This window comes from Lepidochelys olivacea, assembly GCF_965140295.1.
Source record: "Lepidochelys olivacea isolate rLepOli2 genome assembly, chromosome: 2".
Lineage (NCBI taxonomy): Eukaryota > Metazoa > Chordata > Testudines > Cheloniidae > Lepidochelys > Lepidochelys olivacea.
This window is the reverse complement of record NC_140412.1, coordinates 56679817-56707675: the sequence shown is the minus strand read 5'-3', so window position 1 is coordinate 56707675 and position 27859 is coordinate 56679817. Positions and strand designations below refer to the sequence as shown.

General features: G+C 40.5%; 1 protein-coding gene across 1 annotated transcript in view; it reads left to right on the top strand.

Moving 5' to 3' along the window:
- The window catches only part of CRISPLD1 (cysteine rich secretory protein LCCL domain containing 1), a 64885-nt gene extending 38054 nt beyond the window's left edge, over positions 1-26831 (top strand). Inside the window, exons 6-15 of the mRNA XM_084620286.1 lie at positions 185-285; positions 1738-1917; positions 2017-2077; positions 2207-2273; positions 3271-3401; positions 8526-8569; positions 8658-8730; positions 10975-11050; positions 23127-23257; positions 25463-26831. Coding sequence (XP_084476412.1) covers positions 185-285; positions 1738-1917; positions 2017-2077; positions 2207-2273; positions 3271-3401; positions 8526-8569; positions 8658-8730; positions 10975-11050; positions 23127-23257; positions 25463-25514 — 916 coding nt within the window. The 3' untranslated portion in view covers positions 25515-26831. The remainder of the gene's footprint in view (positions 1-184; positions 286-1737; positions 1918-2016; positions 2078-2206; positions 2274-3270; positions 3402-8525; positions 8570-8657; positions 8731-10974; positions 11051-23126; positions 23258-25462) is intronic.
- Positions 26832-27859: the final 1028 nt, after the last annotated feature.

Genomic DNA, 27859 nt, shown 5'->3' with positions numbered 1-27859 from the left:
ACTCTTGTAAGTCAAACACCCCTTTAGGGGGCTTGATTTATTATAACAACATCACAGTTCAAATGTCAATGTAAATAGAAACAAGTTTTTCCTCATTTTCTTTGACCACATGTTGAAATGATGTTAATATTATCAATGAATACATTTATGCATGTTTTAACTAATTAGCATTTTTCTTTTTAAGGGGCAACTGGTGGGGTCATGCTCCTTACAAACATGGCCGCCCTTGTTCTGCTTGTCCACCTAGTTTTGGAGGGGGCTGCAGAGAAAATCTTTGCTACAGGGGTATGTACCATTTCAACAAATGCAGCTGCAATTGGATTGTGTGGTTGGACATCATAAATGTAACATTTTTCTTTCCTCTCTTTATTATGCTTCTAGACAGCGGAGATATAATTTTGTATACTTGTTGTATAATTTTGCTCAGGCAACTATTAAAGGCCTGATGTTGTGACAATCTGAGCCCTTTTTATGAAGAGTTAAGTGTGCTGAGTTTCCATTGACTTCAGTGATGGTTGAAGGTGCAGGATGCAACTGCATATTGTTTACATCACTTACTGATGAGTAAGGCTAAGATTTTTTTCACGGTTATTTTTAGTAAAAGTCACAAATAGGTCACAGGCAATATACAAACATTCACAGAGCCTATACTTTACTACAAATAACCGGGGTCAGGGCTAGGTCGGGGGGGAGGAATGGAGTCCCATGAGGGGGCGACGGGGGACGACTAACAGGCCAAGCCCTGACTCCAATGGCCGCAGCGGTGGTGCAGCCATGGGGGGCACACAGCCCCCGCTCCAGAGCTGGCCCAGCTGCGGGACAGGGGTGCGCAGCCCCCACTGCAGTTCCTGCCAAGCGCCGTCCGGTGGGGTTGGGGGGGCACAGGGCCCTGGGAAGCTGCAAGAGGGTGTGTGGCCCTAGCTACAGGCCCTGGGAAGCCATGGGGCTGGGGTGCACGGCCTTGGCTGCAGTTCCGCCAAGCCCGGGATGGCACAGGGCTGGGGTGCATGGCTCTGGCTGCAGCCCCTGGCCCTGGCTGCAGCCCCCCAGAGGAAGCAGTGCAGCTGGGGCTGCAGGGTCCTGGTTCCTACCAGCCCCAGTTCTGTGGGGCATACAGAAAGTCACTTATATTAATACTTTTGAAAAGTAAGATTACTGAATACAGTTCTTCAGCTGTTCATCTGGGTCACAGTTGAGTACCTAAATAAGGGACTTACGCTCAGATGTAAACACCTCTGAAATTTAGGATCCTGATTAACTTACCTAGAAAAGGGCCTAATTTCAGGTGGATATAGATTTAGAAGCCCAATTTCTTTAATCATAGCAAACTGCACTTAAAAGGTTTGTTAGGTAGCAGTATGTGAAGAAATACCACTATTGGTCTATGGATTCCCTTATGACAGAGGGAAGTTACCGCAGTAGAAATATTGCCAGCACATTCACACGTAAAACTATGCTGTCAGTGCTACAAAATGAGCCAAACATCTAAGTGAGACACCAATAAAGTATGTGGTATATGTTACCAAACATCAGCTATTCATCTAGCTGATGAATCCCATGAGTCAATGGAAGGATCAAGTTTTTCATTTTGTTCATCTTTTTAAAGTGTTCCATGAAAACAAAATATTAAAAGTATGAATATTCACAAAAGTTTCCACATTCATGTCAGTGCCGTTTACAAAAATGGACTAAAATCTGTTCTGAGAAGTTATTTGTCTCATTCATTCACTAAAACAGAGGGTTCAGACAGGCATTACTCCCCTCATGAGCCAGAGGAGGAAACCAACGAGATTGAACGGCAGCAATCCAAAGCACAGGATACGACATCACAAAGTCGGTCAAGGACCCATTCACCTGCAGGCTCTACAAGGAGCGATGATAGTGAGAGAAATGAAGTAATAAGCACACAACAAATGTGTAAGGAGTTTGCATTTTTTTATGTGCCATCTAATTTGAACCAAGTAGTACAAAAAGCATTCTAAGACATTTTAATGAAACTGGCTTTTTGTTATTTAGCTCAGATTGTTTCTTGTGAAGTAAGGCTAAGAGACCAGTGCAAAGGGACAACTTGCAATAGGTATGATACATTCTACAGTTTGCCTATCTCAGATTATTCTAAACTGTTGTTATAACAGTTGAAATAACTAAAATATTTCCTCTGTTGCAATCATAGGATCTCAAACTAATTTGTATTTTAAATCTCCAGGTATGAATGTCCTGCTGGCTGCTTGGATAGTAAGGGCAAAGTGATTGGAAGTGTTCATTATGAAATGGTAAACATATATACATATATATATATATTTTAAATTGAGTTTAGTATAGATATAATTAATGAAATTCTGTCTTTTTAATTTGGAATATTAGCTAAAATGTGTTATCAGCAAGAATGCATTCTGAAGAAGTCTATGCTCAGAAAAGTAAAAAGCCTACTGCAAATTGTTAAGGTAGCCTCAACCTGGTCTAGATTTGTTCCTGCACTTCTGAACATGTAATTTTTGGGTATATAATACCTCACATTTTTCCACACAAGCAGGATTTGTGTGTACAGATCATTTAGACAGCTGTAAATCTGTACAAATGCTGTTTAGGATTTTGAGGGTGCATATTTATAGGCTGCTTTTTGGAATATGGGTCTAGATGTATAAATTTAACCCTTAGTTTTAAATATCTGGTCCTCCAGCTTTATCCTGTTGCATATCATTGTTGGGCACTAAAACAAAAGGGAGGAAACAAGAGACACTATGAAAATGTCTGCTTTCATTCTCAGTAATGGGAAAATGACATTTTCTTCATGTGGGGTGGTGGCTGTCCCAACTACATTAAGCATAATAGGCATGCCTGTGGAGGCTCCAGCCCCCGCCGATAATACTACCTATGCCAAGTTTGGTAAGGGCTGGATTCAGGATCATGCTCCCACTGCTTTGCCTCACTTTGAGGGCACAAGCAGCCAAAAAGTGGTTTCACTGGCTACCTCTGTGTAGGGGAATCCCCAAGTGGTGAAGGCCTCATGTAGTGACTCACCACTCAACCTCCTAATCCCCAGAATAGGGAGTGTGGGCAGGAAAAAATGGTGGAGTGGCTGATCCCTGGCTTTTGGAATAGTTTGATGGGAATGAGAACTGCAAGGCATAAGGCTGAGTAGCTTTAACAAATGCAAATATTGCATATTGGACACAATTGTAATGAAGAACTGCCTTTTCACATTTAAAGTACAATGGAAAATAATTGTTTCACCTGACACGGAAATGATTTTCTTGCTCCATTTTTTAGCAATCCAGCATTTGTAGAGCTGCCATACATTATGGTATCCTAGACAATGATGGTGGTTGGGTTGATATCACTAGGCAAGGAAGGAAAAACTATTTCATCAAATCTTATAGAAATGGCATTCAGTCAATTGGGTAAGTGCAAGATTACTGATACTTTGTGTGCTTACAACTAAAATGTGTGATGTTTCCAATATATTGCATTTTTTTTAACCTGAAATAAGTCACAATAATAGTTTTCCCATATAATTGTTTTAAACCTGAAGGATCTGAAAGCACTGTAAAAACGACACATACTGGAATACAGGTATCATTTCACCTACCCTGAAAGTGTAGCCATTCTTAAGAGCATACTGCAAAATGACAGAACAGATATGGGATAGGAAGTGACAAAAATGCTATATCAAATAGAAGAGGCAGGGAAAATGTATAATGGTTGTTCTTCGCAATTATGTCAGATAGTCAGACCTGAAGAAGAGCTCTGTGTAAATGCAAAGCTTGTCTCTCTTACCAACAGAAGCTGGCCCAATAAAATATATTACCTCACCCTCCCTTGTCTCTCAGATAGCTAAATTAGTATTTATGATTAAATTACCTCAATATTTGCAGCATTTATCTATTTCCGATACAAATGTAAAGATGTACCTACAAAGGAACAGTGCATACTGAAACTGAGTTAAGGCAGGTCTACACTACAGCCGGGATCTGAGATTGATCAACCGTTGGTCGATTTAGCGGGTCTAGTAAAGACCCACCAGATTGACTGCAGATAGCTCTCCAGTCGACCCCTGTACTCTACCTCTGATGGGAAGAATACAGTAAGTCGATGGGAGATTTTCTCCTGTTGACCACCCACAGTGTAGACCCCGCGGTAACTCGACCTGATGTATGTCCACTCCAGCTAAGTTATTCACATAGCTGGAGTTGCATAGCGTAGGTCAGCTTACCGTGGTAGTGTAGGCATAGCCTGAGTTAAAATGATCTGCTCATCCTGTGTAACACTGGTAATGTTTCTAAGGACTAACCATGGCAGTGTTGCCTAATTTTAGGAGATTAATAATATTGTTTATACAATGTGGGTTATAGGCTCACCAAATAATCTGATCAAAAGATAATAAGGTTCTTTTCCCTGAATCAGGCTACACAGAGTTTTCAAGGACCCTCGAGATGTATAACAAGGACACTCACACTGAGAACAAAATACATCCTTAAAGACTTTTATTGAGATAAAAGTAATCAAACAGTAATCAAATGGAAAATCATCAGAATTGCAAAGGCAATAATATTGTTTTAGAAGTACATGTGGTATTATATACCTGAAAGGTTTCTAGATTAATATACTCACACCCTTCCTTGATAACCTGGTGGTAAGAAACAAAGGACCAGCCTTGCCTCTTGCATGCTAAGAGAGTCCGATGGTTCAGGTTCCTCAATTCTCAAGTGTGTGGTGAATAACTTAGGAGAACCTAGAACTAAAAAGCTATAGAAAGACTATAAAAGCTAACTTAGAGTTTGACTCCACTAAATAATTTAAGAACAAGAATTAAGAACTAACAATTAGGAATTAAGGAACAACTACGAACTAATGAACTAACTGAACAATGATGAACAGCCCTTTAACATGGTGGGTTACCCTTCTTATAGAGCCTGAGCACTATGTGTCCTCCTTCCATGTCCAAACTGAATTTCCTCACCCACAAAGTATCAGGGTACATGTACGCTGTAGGCTGGCATGTTTGTACATATTATTGACATAAGCATACCTATTAATCACCATTAGCTCATTCTCACATCTGTTATTTCTGGCCGAACCAATTATTTCAATGTTCTTTGGGTTGTACCTGCAAAGTTTGAAGAGGGTATGAACTTAGGTAGCCCCTAGCTATACCAGCTTGCTTGAGCAACCTCACTTATCTATATAAAAGGTCACAAACATATAAATCCTTTCTGCTTTAGCTCATCATCACCTAACTAGACTAAAGGTCTCAAACATATGTATGCTAACTTGCCTTAACTCAACATACAGGATGTGGCCTGTAGTTTCTTTGAGCTACGGCCAAAAATACTCTAGTACAAATCTGTATAATAAAACAAATAATCAAACCCATAAGAAAACCTATATAAGCAAGCAAACAGGCTAGCCCTATAGGGCGACAGTAGGCAGAATATTGTATAATAATTAGCTAAACTGGAATTTTCCCGGGATACTGGAGCACATCCCTCTCTGCTCTTCTGAATAGTGCTATGGGATCTTTAATAACCATAAGAAATTGTATTTAGAAGTGACTCACACCTAGTACGTGCTCACATAAAACATGAAAGTACATCTATTTAAGTAAATGTTTAACCGTTTCCTTACGAAGCTAAGTATCTGCATGTGAAACTTCATGCAAATTTACAATTCTGTACTTGGCACAACTTTTTACATTTGCTAATGATGGGATAACTTAAAACACTCTGGAGGTTTGAGTCAGAAATGTGTGGCAAAGTTTGGATCCTTATCTGAAATCTTGCTGGAGTTATTGTATAGGAAAGCAGGTGCAAATACTTCTCAACTCGTATAAGAAAACAAACAAAAATGTGGTCGGTGGGAATGGAGGGTATAGTCTGACAGGGCTCAGCTAGGGCGCAGCATCAGTACTAACTCTTTAGACTACCAAGAGGTTAGTGTTACTCCAGTGTTAGTATTAACAAAGTAAGGTTCATCCTAACATACGATAATTGTCGGTTGCTGTTTTTGTTCATGCCTATCTTGTATAAACCGGGATGTGGAGTGGATGGAGCCTGGGCTCTGACCCCAAAACAGGCCAGTGCGGTGCACACAGGCTGGTGCAGCTGAACCAGCACCCAGGCGAAATCGCAGTTTACTTTCCACTTAGTGCAAGGAGAAGCAGGGGTGAGACTGGGTCTGAGTTCTCATCCTGCTCTTGTGTGCTGCTCCTTACTCAGGCTGGATTGCCACGTGCAAATCTAATCATTTGTTTCTCAATGATGCAAACCTGAATGAAGATAAAACAGCATGTGATTAGCCAGAGGACATTACTTGCAGTGTGGATATTTGTAATACTGACCTCGCTCCCTATACTGGTATTTTTAACCATGAAAGATATTGAAAAGAAAAACCTGCAAACCATGACTGACTTTATGTAGCATGTGGGAATGTAATTTAATACTACTTTTACTACCTTGGTAAGGGAAAATGCAATAATGTCCAGCTATAATTCACATGCTTCTGTGTGTATAGAATAATGTGCAGTATTGATCACCACACTTGTTAAAAAGTACATCCAGGAATTAGAAAAGTCCAGAGGAGGGTTACAAATCTAAATTAGGGATTGGACAGAATGTCATGTGAGGAAAGGTTTCCTGAGGTAACTCCCGTTTGTGTGGCTCACTCTGTACTTTGCATCAGCCACACAGCATAAAGAGGACGGAAACTGGCTTCATCTTCCCAGGTGGAGATTATCCCAGTATGGAGGAACCTGCAGCAAGCATAGAGCCAACACAGCTGACTGTTACCACAATTTCCTTCAGCCTTGGGTGTGCAGGGAGGTGGCATGGTTGCAATTCACTTTGCCCAGGCAGTCTCCGGCTGGCCGAAGTCCCCTTGCATGCCGTAGCCACATGGTATAAATTAGAGCAGACTCCAGGTCTGTCAATCTATGTTGGGGCTGGGGCCATTGGGGCTTGGGCCATAGCCATAGGAGCAATGAACAGCCCCCTTGTTGCTCTCTCTCTGCCATGCCCAGTGGTGATCAAGCTAGCATGTCAAAAAAAGAAGTGTTGCTGAGGCAGCAAGAGGAGTTCGCTGCCCCATGTCTGTATCTAGGGTCTTGGACAGGACCATACTTAGGGCAGGCAGCCCCTTCTGCCACTTCCACCACTACAGCTACACTTCTATTTTTAGTTCTCTAGCTCAATCAAAGCACCAGTGTGTCTACTTGAGCTGAAAATTATACCGTCCAGCTTGAATGTAGACACATCCTGAGTGTGTTAGATGGTCAAGATGAAGCTAGACTTGAAATCAGGACTATATTTTTCCATTTTTTCCCTCTATTAGCGTTCACCTTGACCAGCTAACACATGTTAAAATACAACTTGCCCTGTCTATGCCACCACCTTTATCCTAGTCTAGGTGTACCCTAAGGGAACAAGGACCCACACCATTTAAAACTTTATATAATAGGTTAAAACCAACATCTTGTATTGCAACTGGAAGCAAATTGGAAGACAGTGGTGACTTCCGAGCCTCAGTTTCCTCCTCTGTAAATAGATATCATGAAAGGGTCTAACACATCCCTGTGTCTTAGGTTTGGTTGGGGTTTTTTGGAGAATAGTAGGTCAGAAAAATATTTGTTTGCAAAGAAATATTAATAGATTGGTAAAGTAGGCCATAGTGAGAATCTTGTGTATAAGATGTGCAATTAGCATCCAATAGGAATAAATAAATAAGCAGGAAAGCCATTCCAAGTACAGCATGTAGCCCAACTAGAACGCATCACAGTAATCCATTCTGGAGGTGACTAAGAATTCATCTCCTCCTTTAGTAATTAAACTTACCAAAGTCAAACAAGGTAATTTACTTCTTGGTTAAGGGTGTTGTAAAAAACCCAAAGATTTTAGGACTTAGTAGCACACCTCTTGAGATGAAGAAGTAATGAAGAAAAGTACTGACCAGTTATTAGATAAAGGTTCAGAGACAGGAAAAGGAATTGACATTGCTGGTGACCATGTAATTATTAATAAAAAGAAAATTTGTATCCTTTTTGCTGCCCTGATTATGATACCAGTAACAATGTGAATGTAGAAACTGAATCTAAAAGCAGAAATGAATCTGAAAATGCACGTTCCAGATGGTTTTGACTGAACGGCATCCTGGTCCTGCATGATGTTAATATTGTGGTTAGGTCCTTAGTGAGGAAACGGACAATGAATGCTCCTGCTGATTGGCACTCCTGACTAAAACAGAATCATGGAACCCGATTACATTAGCTGTTATTGTACTGTTAAATGAAGTCATTGACAATGTGGGAAATCCAATGCTTAACACATGTTTGTGCTAATCCTTGATTTCATGCTGAATTTCACTGTGAATGTAAACTAAATGCAGTAATTGCAGTGAACATGCAGGAATTCCATACTTGGGGTCTGAACTAGTGGATTCCAATTAAGCATAATCAGTGTAGGGCCTATGCCTGGAAATCAATTAAATAAATTGTTTGATTGTTGACTTTTTCTTTTATTTCTTCTTTCTGTTAGCAAATATCAGTCTGCTAATTCCTTCACAGTCTCCAAAGTAACAGGTTAGCATTTATTTATATATTATCTTCATCATACACTGGACTGTATTTTGACTGCATATATCTATTAGTTTCTGTTTTATTTCTTCAGTTCAAGCTATCACCTGTGAAACAACAGTGGAACAGCTATGCCCATTTCAAAAACCAGCCTCGCATTGCCCAAGGTAAGGGTCTTGAATCTTTCTGTCAGATCAAAGCACAAAGAAATAGTCTTTTTTATCAGAGGTGTTGAGCACCCACAATTGATGTTAGTGAGATCTGTAGGTACTCAGCATCTTTGAAAATCTCATCACAAATGTTTTGCTTGTCTTTCAGGCTCTGGTTTAAGAACATTGTCAGCTAGTAAATACATTCTGAGGAGAGGAGGATCTGTATACTTTTATTTATTCTTAATAAAGGGTCTTTTACACTTTCTATAGAGCATGAGTTTTTTTGCACTTTTCAGAAGTGTGGCCTAGTGGTTAGACCAAGAGACTGCAATATATATATTCCATTCTATATTCCTGACTTGCTGTGTGCCTTGGGCAATGGACTTCTGAGCCTCAGTTTCCTCCTCTGTAAATAGATATCATGAAAGGGTCTGACACATCCCTGTGTCTTAGGTGTTGTTTGGTTGGTTGGGTTTTTTTGGAGAATAGTAGGTCAGGAAACTGTTTATGTTTGCAAAGAAATATTAATAGATCGGTAAAGTAGGCCATAGTGAGAATCTTGTGTATAAGCCAATTTATAGCTTTCAGCAAAATGTGTGATGTGTGTATTTGAAACCAACATTTTCACTCTTCGAAAGAAGACTGTGCCTCAATAGTTTGAGGAAGGAAACCTGTAACCATTCTTAAAACCATAGATGGGTCAGAGGTAAATACAGTGTAGCATGATTGACCGCGAGGGTGGAGATATGCACAAGAGTAGTTTTGTAGCTGTCCTACAGCCAATAGAGTCAGCAAACACAAAGCCAGAACTGCTAAGAAAACATCCCATAATGTAGCATTTGGTTCCTTGGACTCATGTGGTGTTTGGATATAGCTGCATAGTCTTTCTGGATAAGGTGCAGAAATAAGTAAATGAGTGAAATGCAGGAATGGATGGAGCAAATCCCATCCTTATACCCATCTTTCTTCTCTCTTGTTACTACACAATATAATACATTCTAAAGTGAAAAAATAGAAGCCGTTTTTAGGAAAACATTTAAAAATAAAAACCTGAAGTCAAAGAATGACAAAGAGATCAGTTTTAAAAACTCCAAAGCAAAGTCCTATCCAACACTGTCTGGGTGCCCTGGACATACATCTAAAAAACACAACCCAGCAAGTTACAAGCAGCAATAAATTATGGCAACAGCACTTCTCCTCCACAGTCTCCCAACCACACCTCAAATACTAATCACAGGTAACAGAGGCATTTATCACAATGACAAGGTCTGTCTTTAAGAGGAAAGGCTGCAGAGGAATAGCCAGGCACAGGCTGGAGAGAGGTCGTCTTGATCACTGTTGCTATTTGATCATCCAGAAGCAGCTGGGAGTCTAACCACACCCCCAAATTACAACCTTTGGTCACAGATGTTGGAGGAACTAATATAACTTCCAGTTTTTGTGCTTCCTTCCTCCAACCCCCATATCACCTCAGTATTCTCAGGACAAAGTTTCATCCAACTTACTCTTACCCATGCCCCAGAGGTGCCTTGGCACCAGGAAAGGCATTTGATGGTTCTGTCTGGATCGGATGCAGTAGAGATGGCTGTCATCAGCACAGTGAAAATAATTTAGCCCGTGATTTTTTTACCCACTTTCCTAACGGTCTTGTACACACATTGAATAATAAGAGGGTTCCAAGAAAATCCTTGTGGTACTCCAAATAGATATCATAAAAGGGTCTGAAACTGCTCTGTGTTGTTTCATTAGGGGGTTGGAGGATAGAAGGTCAGGGAAATATTTGTTTGCAAAGAAATATTAATAGATTGGTAAAGTAGGGCATGGTGAGTATCTTGTTTATAAGTCAATTTATAGCTTTCAGCAAAATGTGTAAGCTGTTTTTTTTGAAGCCAACATTCTCACTCATCAAAAGAAGCTTATGCCTCAATATTTTGAGGAAAGAAACCTGTAACTGTTCCTCAGGGCAGAGGCAGCAATTGCCCAGCACTGCCCTTGCGTCTTCTTTGCCAGAAAAGCCGAGAGCTACTGAAGTCTTCCACCACGCACTCTTGCCAGGAACCAGAAGTGCATCAATAACACCTCTTAGTCCATAGCATCAATGCTAGCTGATCGATCTAATATCATCATTATGGACACCTTATCATTATCTATCACTGAATTTATTGATTGTCAAATCCTGAAGCCCAGTTTCATGAAATATCATGGTATTGTAATATTGTAGTTACATTATTAAAATGTATGTTTGTGTTCAATTTTCAGAGTGTATTGTCCTCGCAACTGTATGCAGGCAAACCCACACTATGCGCGTGTAATTGGAACTCGAATTTATTCTGATGTAAGTAGCATAATTTATTCAAGCATATTCATGAATGTGGATGATGAAACTGTATACAATGAGAGGATATTGCATAGTGTGACAATTGAGGCCTAATCCTATGTACCTCATGCACTCAAAGACCAAAGTTTTCAAACTTGGATGCCTGATTTGAGCACACACAGCTTCCACAGAATTCAGTGGTACTCAGTTCCTCTAAAAATCAGGACAGTTATTTGGTGCCTAAGTATAGATTTACATGCCTTACTATAGGCACCCAAACTTGAAAATTTTGGTCAAAATTGCCACTGACTTGTATGACATGAGCAACGAATGAAGGGTTAGACCCTTAATGACCCTCTCCAGATTCAAATGTATTTTCTAGAATCCAGTGAAATGAAATAACATGTTATTCTAAAAATAAATATACGTAATCCTATTATTTTGGACATATCTCAGTTATGGACAGTCACATATTTGTAGCAGTCTTCAAAATTATAAATAAGACTTTCTGATGGAAAGCAAAAGAATACCATAAAGCTATTTTTGGAAATCTGAAAAATGAAATCTATTTCTCTATCATCTCTCTTTCTCCAGTGGGAGTACAGTACCCATTCATTGTTATTAGAGAAGTGCTCCTGAGCACTGAGATGCTGACAGTTATTCATGTTTAATTTCTTTTAAAGAATCTTTGAAGCATGTTTTCAAACATACAGCATGAAAGTCATGCCCCAGCTCCCCCCAATCACTCATACACTCACTCTAGTACACACACACACACACACATGCTTGTCTTGGGTGGAGTTCACCCACCAGAAGCAGAGCACAGCTCCATTTCCCCTTTTTGAATACTATTTCAGCCCTTGCCACTGTAGGGTTCCTGCTCACAAAATCTGTATATGGTGACTGCTCTTCCAATCCCCCAAAAAGCTTTCCTGATGGCAACATATCTGGAACTGGCAAAGATCCTACTCCTCTCTGTTCACAACATGCTTATATGGCTGTACCCCCGCACTCATATGTATTCCCCTTGGGGGTTCAGATCATGTCTCACTGGGCTCACGAGAGGGTTAGGGTGAGGATCTCTCCTACTTTATGTAGAAAGGGGGGATTGGATTTCTGTATGATACTTTTCCTCCTGGACTTGGTGATGGGATGTCTGAATGGGTTAGGGCCCACACAGTGAATGGGCTAGGGGTTGAATCGGAGGATGGGACACACATGATACTCCCTCTGGTCCTGCAGAAAATAGTCAAAAAAGTTAACACAGTCTCATGTCTGAACTTTCTCCTGATTCTTTTCAGGGTCACTTGGTGCCACCTTGGCACAGAAGGGTCCCTGGTAATGCAACTCTGTTTGAGCCATGATTATTCAATCTTTATTTTATGGGAGAGTCTAAGGTCCCCAGGGAGAGCCCAAGGTCCCCAGGCAGGACCACATTGTGCTAGGTGCTGTAGAAACATGAAAAAGAGACAGTCCTTGCCCTGAAGTACTTATAGTCCAAGATACAGACAATGGATAGGGCCAGAACATACAACATACAAACAAATGGACCTGGTGAAGATTGGCCTAGCTTTATTATACACATGTATAGTATTTTTTTTGAATTGAGATTAGAGGTACTGAAAAATGGTGTGGGGAAGGAAAGAGCCATGATGGCAAGCAGTCAGCAGAGCTTCAAGGAGCCAGTATGAGTGCAGGCCCTTCCACAAGATCAGCTGTGTTTTGGAGTGGCATTGCTGTGGGGGAAAACACCACCTTGCTGATTGGACAATGCAGGGGGATCTCCTCAAGAAAATCTTCATGGGGAGATCCTAATGAAAAGTCCCCTTCCATGGCTTTGAATATAAGGGAAAATCTGGGCCCAGGATACTGGATAGAGAGGTTTTGTGGCATGAATGTCAGTTAAAAAGAATTGCATGAATCTTCTACAAAAAGTGGAAACTAGGCCAAATTACAAAGGATGAATATAAAAAAAAACTACACAAGCATGTAGGGACAAAATTAGAAAGGCCAGGGCACAAAATGATGTTAAACTAGCTAGAGACCTAAAGGTAACAAGAAAACAATCTGCAAATACATTAGAAGCAAGAGGAAGACCGAGGATGGGTAGGCCCATTACTCAACTAAGAAGGAAAGACAATAACAGAAAATGTGGAAATGGAAAAGGTGCTAAATGACTTTTTTCTTTCATTTTTCACCAAAAAAGTTACTAGCGATCAGACGTCTAACATAGTGAACGCCAGTGAACATGAGAGAGGATCTGAGGCTAAAATAGGGAAAGAACAAGTTAAAAATTACTTAGGCAACTTAGATATCTTCAAGTTGACAGGGCCTAGAATACTCACAGAGCTGGCTGAAGAGTTATCTGAGCCATGCAAAATTCATGGAAGGCTGGAGAGATTCCAGTAGACTGGAGGAGGGCAAATATAATGCCAATCTGTAAAAAGGGAAATAAGGACAACTCCGGGAATTACAGAGCAGTCAGCTTAACTTCAGTACCCAGAAAGATAATGGAGCAAATAATCAAACAATCAATTTGCAAACACCTTGGAGATAATAAGGTAATAAGTAACAGTCAACGTGGATTTGTCAAGAACAAATCATGTCAAAACAATCTAATAGCTTTCTTTGACAGGGTAACAGCTTCATGGATGGGGGGAAGCAGTAGATATGATATATCTTGACTTTAGTAAGGCTTTTGATACTGTCTCACATTATCTTCTCATAAATAAACCAGGGAAAAATAGCCTAGGTGGAGCCACTATAAGGTGGGTGCTTAACTAGTTGGAAAATATACTAGTTTATTTTCTCTTTATTCCAACAGAAACAACAAGGTAGATCAAGTTTTAGACCAATTGACTTTGACAAAGTTCCTCTTTATCGAGTCCAATCTTGTGCAGTTAATCACTTAGATTACACTCATTAAGCATTAAAATAGTGTACATTTTTGCCATTATGATACCTGGCAACACTCTTTGCTAGTTTTACCTTCAGTTTAATTGTTAATTGTTTAAAAGTAGGTGGGAACTCTTCTTCACCTTAGTCTATGATCCTTTAAACTGAATTGCTTTTTGACTTTCTAACAAACCAAATCCATTTTCAAAACATCCATTTTTCAGTCAGAAAACCAATGGATTTTCCTGTATTTATTTATCTGTTTTGTGGTAAGGAGAAAGTTGTTGCAGCTGAGCAGTGATGCTACTAGGAGGTGCGTTGTCTTGCTACAATATGCGGGGGACTTTAGATACAGACCGCACGCTGTTTCTAACCTGCATAGGATTTTTACATAGGAGGAGATATGCTTAGTCTTGGAGCAGGCAGCAGCGGGAAGTAGGAAGGATGCAGTCCTTTGCGCTGTGTTCCTCTGTCATCTCTCCAGGGAGCAGCAGTGGGTTAGCTGCAGAGGAAGCAGTTCACCGTTTTCCCAGTAAGCCGCATTAGCCTGCGTATTTAATCAGTCCTCAGTAGTGTGATGACAAATAGTTGGCCAAGGTGATGATACTCAAACACTTTAAAGTACTTTGAAATCTATGGATGAAAAGCACTATATATGTACTAATCATTGTTATGAGAAAGAAGTAATAATAAATAACTTGGGCTCCCACCTTGCAAACACTGATGTACACTGAATGCATCCGATGAAGTGAGCTGTAGCTCACGAAAGCTTATGCTCAAATAAATTTGTTAGTCTCTAAGGTGCCACAAGTCCTCCTTTTCTTTTTGCCCATACAGACTAACACGGCTGCTACTCTGAAACCTCATGTACATGAGTAACTTTACATGTGGGAGTAGTCCCTTATGTAGTTCAGTACATCTCACTGAGTTACTCATGTGCATGTTTGTTAGTTTGTATGTCAACAGGGGAAATGGAAAAATGTGTGCCTTTTGAGGAAGGAATTACTTTCAGCTCCCCAGTAGCAGTCTGAAGTCAGCGCCCTGGAGTCAAGATGAGTTACAGCAGACTATCTTGTTAGAGGATAAACACTAATTTCTACTCACCTTCTTCAAGCAAGAAGTCCCATTGATCTCAAAAGGCCAAATCCTGTGCGCTTTGCTGAGAAATAGTCCCAAATAGCCTCTAATTAGTCTCCTAAGAGTTTTGCTTTTAAACAATTTACTTTTTCAACATTCATCCATGTTATACAGAAATATTTGAAGCCATGTTGCTTGGAAAAAATGCATCCATTGTGCAAAGGAAATATATTTTTGTAGCATTTGTGAAGCTCTAGTTAAGACTTTTTTTTTTTTTACACTAGCTAGGCTAGAAGGTTGAAAATACTGCTACATAGCAGGCTGACCAAAGTGTTTTATTCGTAAATTGATTTAGAAAATTTTGGTTCTGCTTCCGTTCTCCCTGCATCTAAGCAGGGACGACGTTGAATCCTCCATGGCGCCCCACAACATTTTTGCTATTTTCTTCTCATACCATTTGTCCCAAGCTCTGAGGTTACAGTGACTGCCCCTAATCTTGATGAGATTGCTAGATATCACATTACCCTCTGCTCTGTCAGCACTACCAGTCTATTTGTCAACTTTTCCCACAGATTAACCCAGAACCATGTACTTGTGCACAGTGTGTAAGTAACCACATGCGTGTTTCTGTCACTGTTACTCATCCTCCCTTCCCCTGTACCCTCCATTTGTTTTTTGCACCCTCTTGTTTTGTCTTATCTTAAAGTAGATTGTGAGTGCTTTGAGGCAGGTAGTGACTCTTACTCTGTGTACGTACAGTGCTAGGACAATGAAGTTAAATGTGTGTGTGTGTGTGTGTGTGTCCCTGGAAAAAAAAAGGGGGGGGGGTGAGAGAGCCTGGATTTGTGCTGGACATGGCCCACCTTGATTACCATGCACATTGTAGGGAGAGTGGTCACTTTGGCTGAGCTATTACCAGCAGGATAGTGAGTTTGTGTGTGTGGTTTTTGGGAGGAGGGTGAGGGGGTGAGAGAACCTGGATTTGTGCAGGAAATGGCCCAACTTGATTATCATGCACATTGTGTAGAGAGTTGTCACTTTGGATGGGCTATTACCAGCAGGAGAGTGAATTTGTGTGGGGGGGGGGTGGAGGGTGAGAAAACCTGGATTTGTGCTGGAAATGGCCCAACTTGATGATCACTTTAGATCAGCTATTACCAGCAGGACAGTGGGGTGGGAGGAGGTATTGTTTCATATTCTCTGTGTGTATATAAAGTCTGCTGCAGTTTCCACGGTATGCATCCGATGAAGTGAGCTGTAGCTCACGAAAGCTCATGCTCAAATAAATTGGTTAGTCTCTAAGGTGCCACAAGTACTCCTTTTCTTTTTGCGAATACAGACTAACACGGCTGTTACTCTGAAATAGGACCTCTAGGCACTCTCATAATGTAGATAATAAATAACTATAGTATATGCCACTCTCACAACAGACTGTACAAATTACTCACTCTACTAGAGGCCTGCACACACAACCAGATCCCTGTTGGCCCAGCGATGCAGACTGTCCACCTGGCAATTTTTTGTCCTATTGGTAGACCACCCTACAGCTTCCTGTCTTCCACTCATGAAAGCAGGAAGTCCACGCTTTCAGCTTCCCCTATTCCAATTATCTAATGCTTATTTCTGGCATTTCGATATTATGCCTTATGCCACAGAACTTTTTAACAGTATTTACACCTCAAAAAACAGTTTTCAAAGTTTACTTTGGTGTTTGCAAAAGGTATAAGATTTGCAGGAAACTGAATCAGATGATGACTGAGGTGAATTGTCAAAGCTTTCTGGGGATGCTTTTGAAGCACCTACTTGTACAGTGACTGGCTTTTGCCACTGCTATTAGTCCCTGATTCCGAGCACCAAATACACCTACAGAATAAAGAGAGGCTTTTGAAGTTGCCAAGTTATCACTTGTTTCACACTTAGAATTTGTTTTGATAAAAGATTTGATGGGCCCAGTTCATTCCTGGTATGATTCCATTGACAGTGATGAATCAGTGTGTTCTTAGCTATATCCCACGTATCTTCTCTCCAAAATAAACTCTTAGCAAATTCCTGTTTCATCATCTATTTTCATACCAGGCATCACTGCCCTGAGAACAATCTTTTATGATAGAGAATCCTGTGGTAATATTTTTGAGTCAATCACAAATGTAAAAAAGTGGGCCAGATCCTCAGCTGATGTAAATCAGCCCAGCTCCATTGACTACAGAAGTTAACGGAGCTATGCCGATTTACACTAGCTCAGGATCTGGCTCATATTTATAAATGCTTTTGCTTCAATTAACTACATGGAAATCCTTTTCCTAATATCTTTGAATAATTGTCCATAACATTCTGCTGTGGAACAGGGTAAAGTACTGAGAGAAAGACAGAACTATTAGCAATCCTATCTGTTATGAATAACATTGGGAACAAATGCTATTTGTGAAAGGGAGGCTTGTGGTTAAAATGCCTTTGCACAGTAATGCTATGCTATAGTAGCTGTTGGATAATTTGCTGAGTAGCAAAAGAAGGAAAATGATTAAGCAGCTTGGTATTCAGATTCTATGACCTGTTAAATACTGACGAATATCAGAGCGTTCACTGCACACTGATAAAGCAAGGTCATGCAATGCTGTGTGAAATGTTTGTTACCTTAAAAGTGCATTATGTTGCCTTATATATGTTTGGGACTGAGATAATATCTGAATTAAAGCAACAGCTCAAAGCTACTGATGGAGACTTCCAGGGAGAGTATGCCTTTAAGGCTGCTAATAAAATGACTTGCTAAGTAATATGTAGAAACAGAAGATAATCCTGTGGGGGTGAAATCCTGGCTGCTCTGAAATCAATGGGAATATTGCCATTGACTTCAATATGGCCAGGAATTCACCCAAAATGTTTACCCAAGAAAGGCTGGATAGGATGCTAGATGGTCTGACCCTTCAAAATAGGAAACATCCCCCTATTTAAAATAAATTACTTCAATACAAAAATTATTTAAGGGCTAAGAATGAAGGTCCAGTTAACACCCAGAATTAAATGACACTTCCTTTAGAAAACTCTATACATTTGTCCCATATCCTCACCTCTTGCATCAGCCCACAGAGCAGGCTGGGACATCAGGGTCACAAATCTCCTCATCCAAGCCTTCATCTCATGTCTTCAATAGTGCAACCTTGTATTTTCTGGCCTTAACTACTGCATATTTGCATCCCTCATGTTTTTTCAGAATGCCATCTTGGTTTCAAAAACCATAGAATCATAGAATATCAGGGTTGGAAGGGACCCCGGAAGGTCATCTAGTCCAACCCCCTGCTTGAAGCAGGACCAATTCCCAGTTAAATCATCCCAGCCAGGGCTTTGTCAAGCCTGACCTTAAAAACCTCTAAGGAAGGAGATTCTACCACCTCCCTAGGTAACGCATTCCAGTGTTTCACCACCCTCTTAGTGAAAAAGTTTTTCCTAATATCCAATCTAAACCTCCCCCACTGCAACTTGAGACCATTACTCCTCATTCTGTCATCTGCTACCATTGAGAACAGTCTAGAGCCATCCTCTTTGGAACCCTCTTTCAGGTAGTTGAAAGCAGCTATCAAATCCCCCCTCATTCTTCTCTTCTGCAGGCTAAACAATCCCAGCTCCCTCAGCCTCTCCTCATAAGTCATGTGTTCTAGACCCCTAATCATTTTTGTTGCCCTTCGCTGGACTCTCTCCAATTTATCCACATCCTTCTTGTAGTGTGGGGCCCAAAACTGGACACAGTACTCCAAATGAGGCCTCACCAATGTCGAATAGAGGGGAACGATCACGTCCCTCGATCTGCTCGCTATGCCCCTACTTACACATCCCAAAATGCCATTGGCCTTCTTGGCAACAAGGGCACACTGCTGACTCATATCCAGCTTCTCATCCACTGTCACCCCTAGGTCCTTTTCCGCAGAACTGCTGCCTAGCCATTCGGTCCCTAGTCTGTAGCGGTGCATTGGATTCTTCCATCCTAAGTGCAGGACCCTGCACTTATCCTTATTGAACCTCATCAGATTTCTTTTGGCCCAATCCTCCAATTTGTCTAGGTCCTTCTATATCCTATCCCTCCCCTCCAGCGTATTTACCACTCCTCCCAGTTTAGTATCATCCGCAAATTTGCTGAGAGTGCAATCCACACCATCCTCCAGATCATTTATGAAGATATTGAACAAAACCGGCCCCAGGACCGACCCTTGGGGCACTCCACTTGATACCGGCTGCCAACTAGACATGGAGCCATTGATCACTACCCGTTGAGCCCGACAATCTAGCCAGCTTTCTACCCACCTTTATAGTGCATTCATCCAGCCCATACTTCCTTAACTTGCTGACAAGAATACTGTGGGAGACCGTGTCAAAAGCTTTGCTAAAGTAAAGAAACAATACATCCACTGCTTTCCCTTCATCCACAGAACCAGTAATCTCATCATAAAAGGCGATTAGATTAGTCAGGCATGACCTTCCCTTGGTGAATCCATGCTGGCTGTTCCTTATCACTTTCCTGTCATGCAAGTGCTTCAGGATTGATTCTTTGAGGACCTGCTCCATGATTTTTCCAGGGACTGAGGTGAGGCTGACTGGCCTGTAGTTCCCAGGATCCTCCTTCTTCCCTTTTTTAAAGATTGGCACTACATTAGCCTTTTTCCAGTCATCCGGGACTTCCCCCGTTCGCCACGAGTTTTCAAAGATAATGGCCAATGGCTCTGCAATCACAGCCGCCAATTCCTTGAGCACTCTCGGATGCAACTCATCCGGCCCCATGGACTTGTGCACGTCCAGCTTTTCTAAATAGTCCCTAACCACCTCTTTCTCCACAGAGGGCTGGCCATCTCTTCCCCATTTTGTGATGCCCAGCGCAGCAGTCTGGGAGCTGACCTTGTTAGTGAAAACAGAGGCAAAAAAAGCATTGAGTACATTAGCTTTTTCCACATCCTCTGTCACTAGGTTGCCTCCCTCATTCAGTAAGGGGCCCACACTTTCCTTGGCTTTCTTCTTGTTGCCAACATACCTGAAGAAATCCTTCTTGTTACTCTTAACATCTCTTGCTAGCTGCAGCTCCAGGTGCGATTTGGCCCTCCTGATATCATTCCTACATGCCCGAGCAATATTTTTATACTCTTCCCTGGTCATATGTCCAACCTTCCACTTCTTGTAAGCTTCTTTTTTATGTTTAAGATCCGCTAGGATTTCACCATTAAGCCAAGCTGGTCGCCTGCCATATTTACTATTCTTTCGACTCATTGGGATGGTTTGTCCCTGTAACCTCAACAGGGATTCCTTGAAATACAGCCAGCTCTCCTGGACTCCTTTCCCCTTCAAGTTAGTCCCCCAGGGGATCCTGGCCATCCGTTCCCTGAGGGAGTCGAAGTCTGCTTTCCTGAAGTCCAGGGTCCGTATCCTGCTGCTTACCTTTCTTCCCTGCGTCAGGATCCTGAACTCAACCAACTCATGGTCACTGCCTCCCAGATTCCCATCCACTTTTGCTTCCCCCACTAATTCTACCCGGTTTGTGAGCAGCAGGTCAAGAAAAGCACCCCCCCCCCCCCAGTTGGCTCCTCTAGCACTTGCGCCAGGAAATTGTCCCCTACGCTTTCCAAAAACTTCCTGGATTGTCTATGCACCGCTGTATTGCTCTCCCAGCAGATATCAGGAAAATTAAAGTCACCATCTTCTTGGCTCATTATTCTTACCACATAAACCCCTCCTTTGAGTCTCCCACTGGCTTCCTCTTCCCACTATACAAATATAAGCTTCTTGTCTATACTTTTAACATCCCAAATATCATATCCCCATTCCACTTTACTGATTTAGTAACCTGTTGTGATGTCAGCTCTGCCAATGTTCCTAACCTTTACCATGCACCCATCAGCTTCTCCCTTAAACACCTCCAAGCTTTCTCCCACACTGTCCCTTTTGCTTAGGGAAAAACACACTAATAAAATCCAAGCAGCCATTATCTTCTTTCAGATCCTTCTGGAGCATTCACCTCTGCCATGATGCCTACAAAATCCAGCCTGCTTGTCATGTTTAGACAGGTGACAAGCTGTGGCCTTTCCTCTTCCTCTTCTTTCTTTTTCCTACTCCCTTCCTCACTTCCTCTAATGGCAATTAAAAACACACAAGCAAATAACCCCCCTAAAATACATGTAACTACCCGGGCCAATTCTTCACCGTACTCATTTGCATCATATTCATTGTGGTACATTGCATTCACGTCCCCCACCCTTCATTTGTATCTTTAGACTGTAAATCCTTCAGTACAAGGATTGTCTCTCTTCTGTGTTTGTATGACACCCAGCACAATAGGACCCCAATCCTAACTGGGCCCTTTGGGCACTACCATAATATTAATATTTAGGAGCAGCAGTAGCCCTAAATAATTTAAATTAGTCTCTTGATCACTGGCTGCCAGGTTGGGAATACAGCAAAATCCTAAGGCTGTTAAAGGAGGAAGGAAAGAAAGGTACTGAATAGTATGAACTCTATCTCCTCTGGCTTGTTTAAGAGCTCCAGTCAATTATTCTGAGGTGGAAAGCTTAAAAGGGCCTTTGGATAAACTTTGTCAAAGTTATATTCTCAGAAATTTTGTGACATTCATGGACTGACTATATAACAGTGAAACTGGCAACTTCAATGGTTGGAATAGGAGTTGGTAAATAATTGCTATTTTGAATTCCTGTATTTTATGTAGCATTTCGATTACCAAATAACGACAGTTACAGATGTATGTTTTCCAGTTCCAGCTGAAAGGTAACGCAGGCCTTGTTTAAACTGGTCTTTCCATATTGATATTTATACTGGTTACGTTTTTAATGTTGATTCTGTGGAATCCTCTTACAGTGAAGACTTTTTTTTTCTTCTTCACAAAACAGCTTGGTTATAAAGGGGGATTCCCTGTACCTGGAATTGAAAATTGCACAGTGCTGGGCATTGAAACAAACAAGGGCTTATCTTATGCAGTATAGATGGAGTTTTACTATATCTGCAGTTCGCTGAAAATAGCATTACGTTATTAAAAATTTTAAGTAATTAAGCAGAGAGATTACCAGTTCTCTGAGTAATGGGTTACTCTTCTATGCACTTTATTTAAAATAAATATGTATGTAAATCATCAGAGTTGGGCAGTTTCATTAGAGCACATTAAGAACCCTGTTTTGCAGATATTACTGAGACAGAATTCCCATTGACTTCACTAAGAACTTTGCCTGTGTAAGGTTTGCAGGTTTGGTCCCCACATGATGCAACGTTCTTTAGGAATATATTGTCAGAACTTTCTTTGCAGTAAGAGGACATGCAGTTCAGGTCCAGTTACAGATTAATATTATGGGCAAGTTCTTTTATAAAGCAGTATGGGGAATTAGGAGCTCAAGATAGGAATAACCGCAAACAAGATTGCAACAACTGAGTAAAAACTGAAGACTCAAGCCAAACGGTATTGCAACATGCTCTACATAGGACTACCCATTAAAAACATTTGGAGACTGAAGCTGGCATTTATTGAATGGGGAATCTTGCTGGGAGACTTGTTGTCCATTGGTCTCTGGGTGGAGTTTATGGTATTGGTTATGAACTTCAAAGCCCTGGAACTGGCCTACCTGAGGGACCACCTCTTGTTGTTTTTTATGGCACAACCGTTAATTCTTATTGAAGACGGACTATCTGAGTGACGATGTTGCCACAGCTGCAGTCAGCAGGGGCACTTGAGCTGGATCCCCCTCATTACAAAAGTGAGGGGGAGGCTGACAGGACATCCCTGTGAGGGCTCCAGGACTTCGGAACTTGTTTTCCCCTCCTTGCACACCTTGGTCGTAAATATCCTGAATTTGGTGATTTTCCAGACATGCGGCAAAAGATACCTTGTTCTCTGGACAAAACTAATGGGGCTTGCTTCCAGTTGATGGAGGGGGCTGGTGTCCTGCTGGCCAGCCAGCTGAGTTCCTGTAGAATGTATTTCAGTGCTGCTGAGGATTAATTTAATTGCATTTATTATATGACTAATTATGATAAGGTATCTAGAGCCATGGATATGCTTCTTTATTATTATTTTTAAATCTAAAAGTTAATGAAAAACATCATAGAACTAATGCAAACAAAAACTCTTCTGCTCTTTTCTCAGGTGTCTAGTATCTGCCGGGCAGCAGTACATGCTGGAGTAGTTCCCAACCAAGGAGGCTATGTTGATGTTATGCCAGTAGATAAAAGGAAGGTGTACATCGCCTCCTTTCAAAATGGAATCTTTTCAGAAAGGTAAAAAGCTCAGTTTAAAAGACTGTTGTTTTCCCTTCTCCTAGTAATGCATGCCATCATTTTCACATTCTTGCACTAAGTCTCTGTGTGTGGTGAGGTTAAGGGGGTGTGTGTGTGTGTGCTTGAAAGCTAAATAAATAGGATAACATGGGTGACTTACAAGGTTGTGTAAGAGTCACAATGACTGGAGAAGCTGCGGTACCAGAAATGCCTGTCTCCTCTAAGCTCATAAATCATAACCCTAAAAAGCCACTTATAAATCAAAACGACTCTCTTGTTTATTGATCCTGTGGCAAATAATGCAATGTTTGCAAAGAAAATTACCTTTGCCTCCTTTTGCATTTTTTAGATTAGTAATTCATTCAGTTGAGAGGGGTTTGGAATGGTCCAGTACTTGCTGTTTATATGGCACCCTCTTACTGAGGGTGGATTATATGAATGACCATTAACTTTTTGCATATCTTTGTATCAATGAGCGTAGTCTACAAATGATATGGGCAACAGATTAACATATAAAATGATTTCCTAAGACATACAGATGTGTATCTGAGTCTTTTAAAATCACTTACCATTATATAGTACCTTCTGTGATGACAGGTGCCTGCATATTTCCCGTTAAATTGAAGTTCTGAAATATTTTTCCGGTTTCTAGCAGAACAAAATGTTGACTTTACAATATTCTTGGTACATCCCATTCACAATCATGAAGCTAACTGTGAACTCTGGAGATGCAAACTGTGTGCCAGATCATCCCTTACACAAGAATTACATGCATGTGGAAAAGAGGAAAAAGCGAGAATGATTGTGTAGTTTGGTGGTAAGGGTACTCAATTGGGAGGCCCAAATTCATGTCCCTGCTTCAAGCACTAATTATTTATACATAGTGGATCAGCTTCACTAGGTGAGATTGAGACAGCCTTTCCCCCACAATACTCTTCCATAGCCCAGGGATTACAACACTCAGCTACTCCACTCACTTGGAATGCAGGAGACCCAAGTTCAAATCCCTTCTTCACAGCGGGAGGATTGAATTCAGGTCTCCGACAGCCCAGCTAAGTGCTCTAACCATTGGGTTCTAAGGTGGGTACTGCCTCCCTTCCAATTTTATGAATGGCACCTAAGTCTCCCACAAAAATAAGTTTGTCCAAAACTATTGTGTGAATTTGTCAAATTAGTGACAATTTTTGGGTCAACCAAAACTTCTTTTTATGGTAAATAAACAATATGTCTGAAAATTTTTGCCCCAGCCTAACTGTGATTTGTATCTGATTAGTTGCCTGGATTTTATGTGTGCAGAAAAAGTACTATTTGGACACTATTAACCCATTGCAGCCTTTTAACAGTTTATTTAAGTAAATAGATATCAGTTGTGTGGTCCATGTAAATGACGCAGCAGGTATTGAACAGCATAGAAGAACCTGCATTGCTAATCCATATCCCCAGAGAGAGGCATTTATAAACTAAAAACTTAAGATTTCAAAGCATGTATAGCAGTTGCACAGCTGCTAGTTTCAAATGGAAAGAAGCCAAGATGATGGCTCCAATGTGCCATCTGCCTCGGGACTGTTTGTCCTACAGAACCTGCAGTTTGTCCTACAGAACCATGACACTGTTCAGCTGTGTGGCTGAAAGACCAGCAAAACTAAGCAGTTCTGCTATCACTAATGTTTACAAAACAGCATTCATTCCATAAGTTGTACCCTCAGGCTCTGTAATAATTGACGAGAAATCATACACATTCAAGGCTTTCCCCTAAATATTAGTATTCACTTTATTTGTTTTGGTAATAAGCATTTCTTTTGAAGTAAAGCGCATCAGTGGTAGAACTGTTAGTATAGATTACTGTATTTCTGGCAGAAAGTTCTATTGTTCTGATAAATTAACCCAGTCCTGCTCCCATTGAAATGAATGGCAGGGTTATATAGCAACTTTGCCATTGACTTCAAGAAGAACAGAGGTAGGCCCTTACTCAGGATTCTCTAAAACCTACTTGCAATATGTCATATAGAGAAATATGGCCTGAATGTGCCACGGCATCAGTGGCACAGGTACCAGCATTCCTCCTGCACAAAATAATTTGCAGGCTCAGAGCCTAAGAGCCCAGTCAATAAGAGTTTTGGACTCAGAAGGCTTGCACCAATTCCTAAGAGTGCATTGGAGTGTTGTAGTCTTATAAATAACCTCTGGGATTGTTTTATTTTGCAGTTTACAGAATCCTCCAGGAGGCAAGGCTTTCAGAATATTTGCCGTTGTCTGAGTCCAGTTACTAAAGTGTAAAAAAACAAAATAAACTGCAACCAGAGCACTTGGAAGAGGATAATAAAGATCACTTAGTATACTTCCTGAAGTTTGTATAAAGCTGTAACATTATTGTACAGAAGATATCAACTATTTTCCACCAAAAGACTTTCAGCTGCATGAAAATCTTAATGGAGAAAAATCTGTAAAATTAAACATGGGAGAAAATGCATTTGAAAAACTACGATATATAACAATTTTTTGAATCCTGTGTTAAATATTGCTATATTTTCTTAGCAGTTATTCCTATACAGTTAATTCAAATCTCATAAATGTTCTACATTTTTTATCTGAATACATTATTGTACGGTGCTTTATGTATGCCACTAACAATAACTTAAAAATGACACCATGGATAGACCAGAGATTTTATATCCAATTTACATTAAAAAATTGACACAATAAATCATGCCTGTAAGTCAATAGTATAACATTTTTTATGATTTACTCTAGCATTAACCAACCTAAAAGAAGAGGTGAGTGTTTTATACTTTACACTAATTATTAGACAAATATCAGATTTTTTAAAAAATTGGAAATGGAGATGACCATTAAAATGTGTTCCTTTAAAGGAACATTTTTTGTTAAGAATGGTCAATTTACATTTTTTTAATTTTCCAAATTAAATTTGATGATAAACATACTGTTATTGGACGTGGGTAACTCAGTCAGTTCAAATAACCAGACACTAAAAAATCATTTTCACACTGAGAGGAGGAATAAACTGAAAGGATTAAGTTCCCGATTCTGCAAACTCACACAAGCTTTACTTTAAGCCTGTGACTAGTTTCATTGAGTTCAGTGGGCTTCCTCATGGGAATAAAGTTAACCTCACATGCATAAGTAATTGCAAGTTTCAGGCCTTAACCTGTACATGGTATCTGTGTGCTACACATAGATTTGAGGATCAACAGTCAACACAATCTCTACACTGTTAAGAAAATGGTAACAAGGCCAATCCCCCTTACTTCTCACAACCTGGCGGATACTCCTGCAGGCCAGGACGTATAGCGGTATGGAGCCTAATGAAGATTAACTCATTTATTGCTTCACCATTTCCTTTTAATTCATTTATGGTGAATAGCCGTGTGCATTAATTTTACCATATTATGGTATATGAAGAAAATATAATGGTGATACTATGTTTCTTTCTATGAAAAGTGTATTGTGCTTTAAGACTGAAAAGCTGTTGAACTTTATTTTTGGTATTTTTGTTTCTGCTGATGAATTTATTATTTCTTTCTAACTTGTAAACTTATTGGTATTCTTCATATTTCAGAGTATAATTTTCTGTCCTTTGTTTTGCTACATGTACTACCTCATGTAGTTAGGCAAGCCTTGTTAGTTTTTTTAATCAGTTTTGAATAAAATTAATTTACATAGTAACTGTAAAATTGGCAATCTCTATTTTTTTTTCCCCACAGAAAATATATGTTTGTCCTAGCTCAAGAAGAAAAATACCAGCTACATAAAGTTTACTTTTGTTGCTGACCAAAACATTGCAAGTGGTTTGTAGGACATGGCTATAGAAAGAGGTTGAGGTTTTAAAAGCTGACTAGGCGAGTTAGGTGCATAGCTCCCATCAATTATGCTGGAAGTTGTAAGGATAATTCCTCTAGTTGGTTTGAAAGTCGCCATCAGGATATATGGGATTAGGCTTCTTTATAGTACATTCTGTATCAGGAAACTGACTATGTATAAAATGCCATCACCTTACTCAGCCCATCTACTTCCTTTATATGTGGTTAATCTTTTACTAATGGAATTTCACTAATGCAAAGAGGCCCAAACAAGAAATTTCCTGGTAATATGTGCTTATAGTTCTTAGAAACTTAAGGTTTTCATACTTTTTTATTCTCATAAACCCTACAGAACCCGTACAGCTATGGAAGAATGAAATGGAGTATTTTCTGGCTTGCATGTAGTCAGCCACAAAGAACTCAGCTTGACTTTCAGACTCGAGGTTCTGGTTTGAAGAACTGACAGTTAGAAAAAGTTGTTATTTGTAATAATGTTGGTGGGATTTTTGTTAGAGCCCCTCCTTTGGATGGATTGTGAGGTAAATTCTTCCAACCCCCACAGTTGCTGTCCCCCCTCCTTTTTGTCTATCTGTTCTTTCTGTTGCTTTCCTTCTGGTCAACTTTTTGCTCTTCTGTGTGATTTTGCTGACTCTTCTCTCCCCTCTCTGTTTTCTCTAATCCCCCTCCCCATTCACCAGAAGGCTGCATGAGGCAGGGCACCACTGATGCCACCCAAGTCTGAGCTGAATACCAAGGAAGCAGAAAGGAGAAGCTTGGGCTGCGG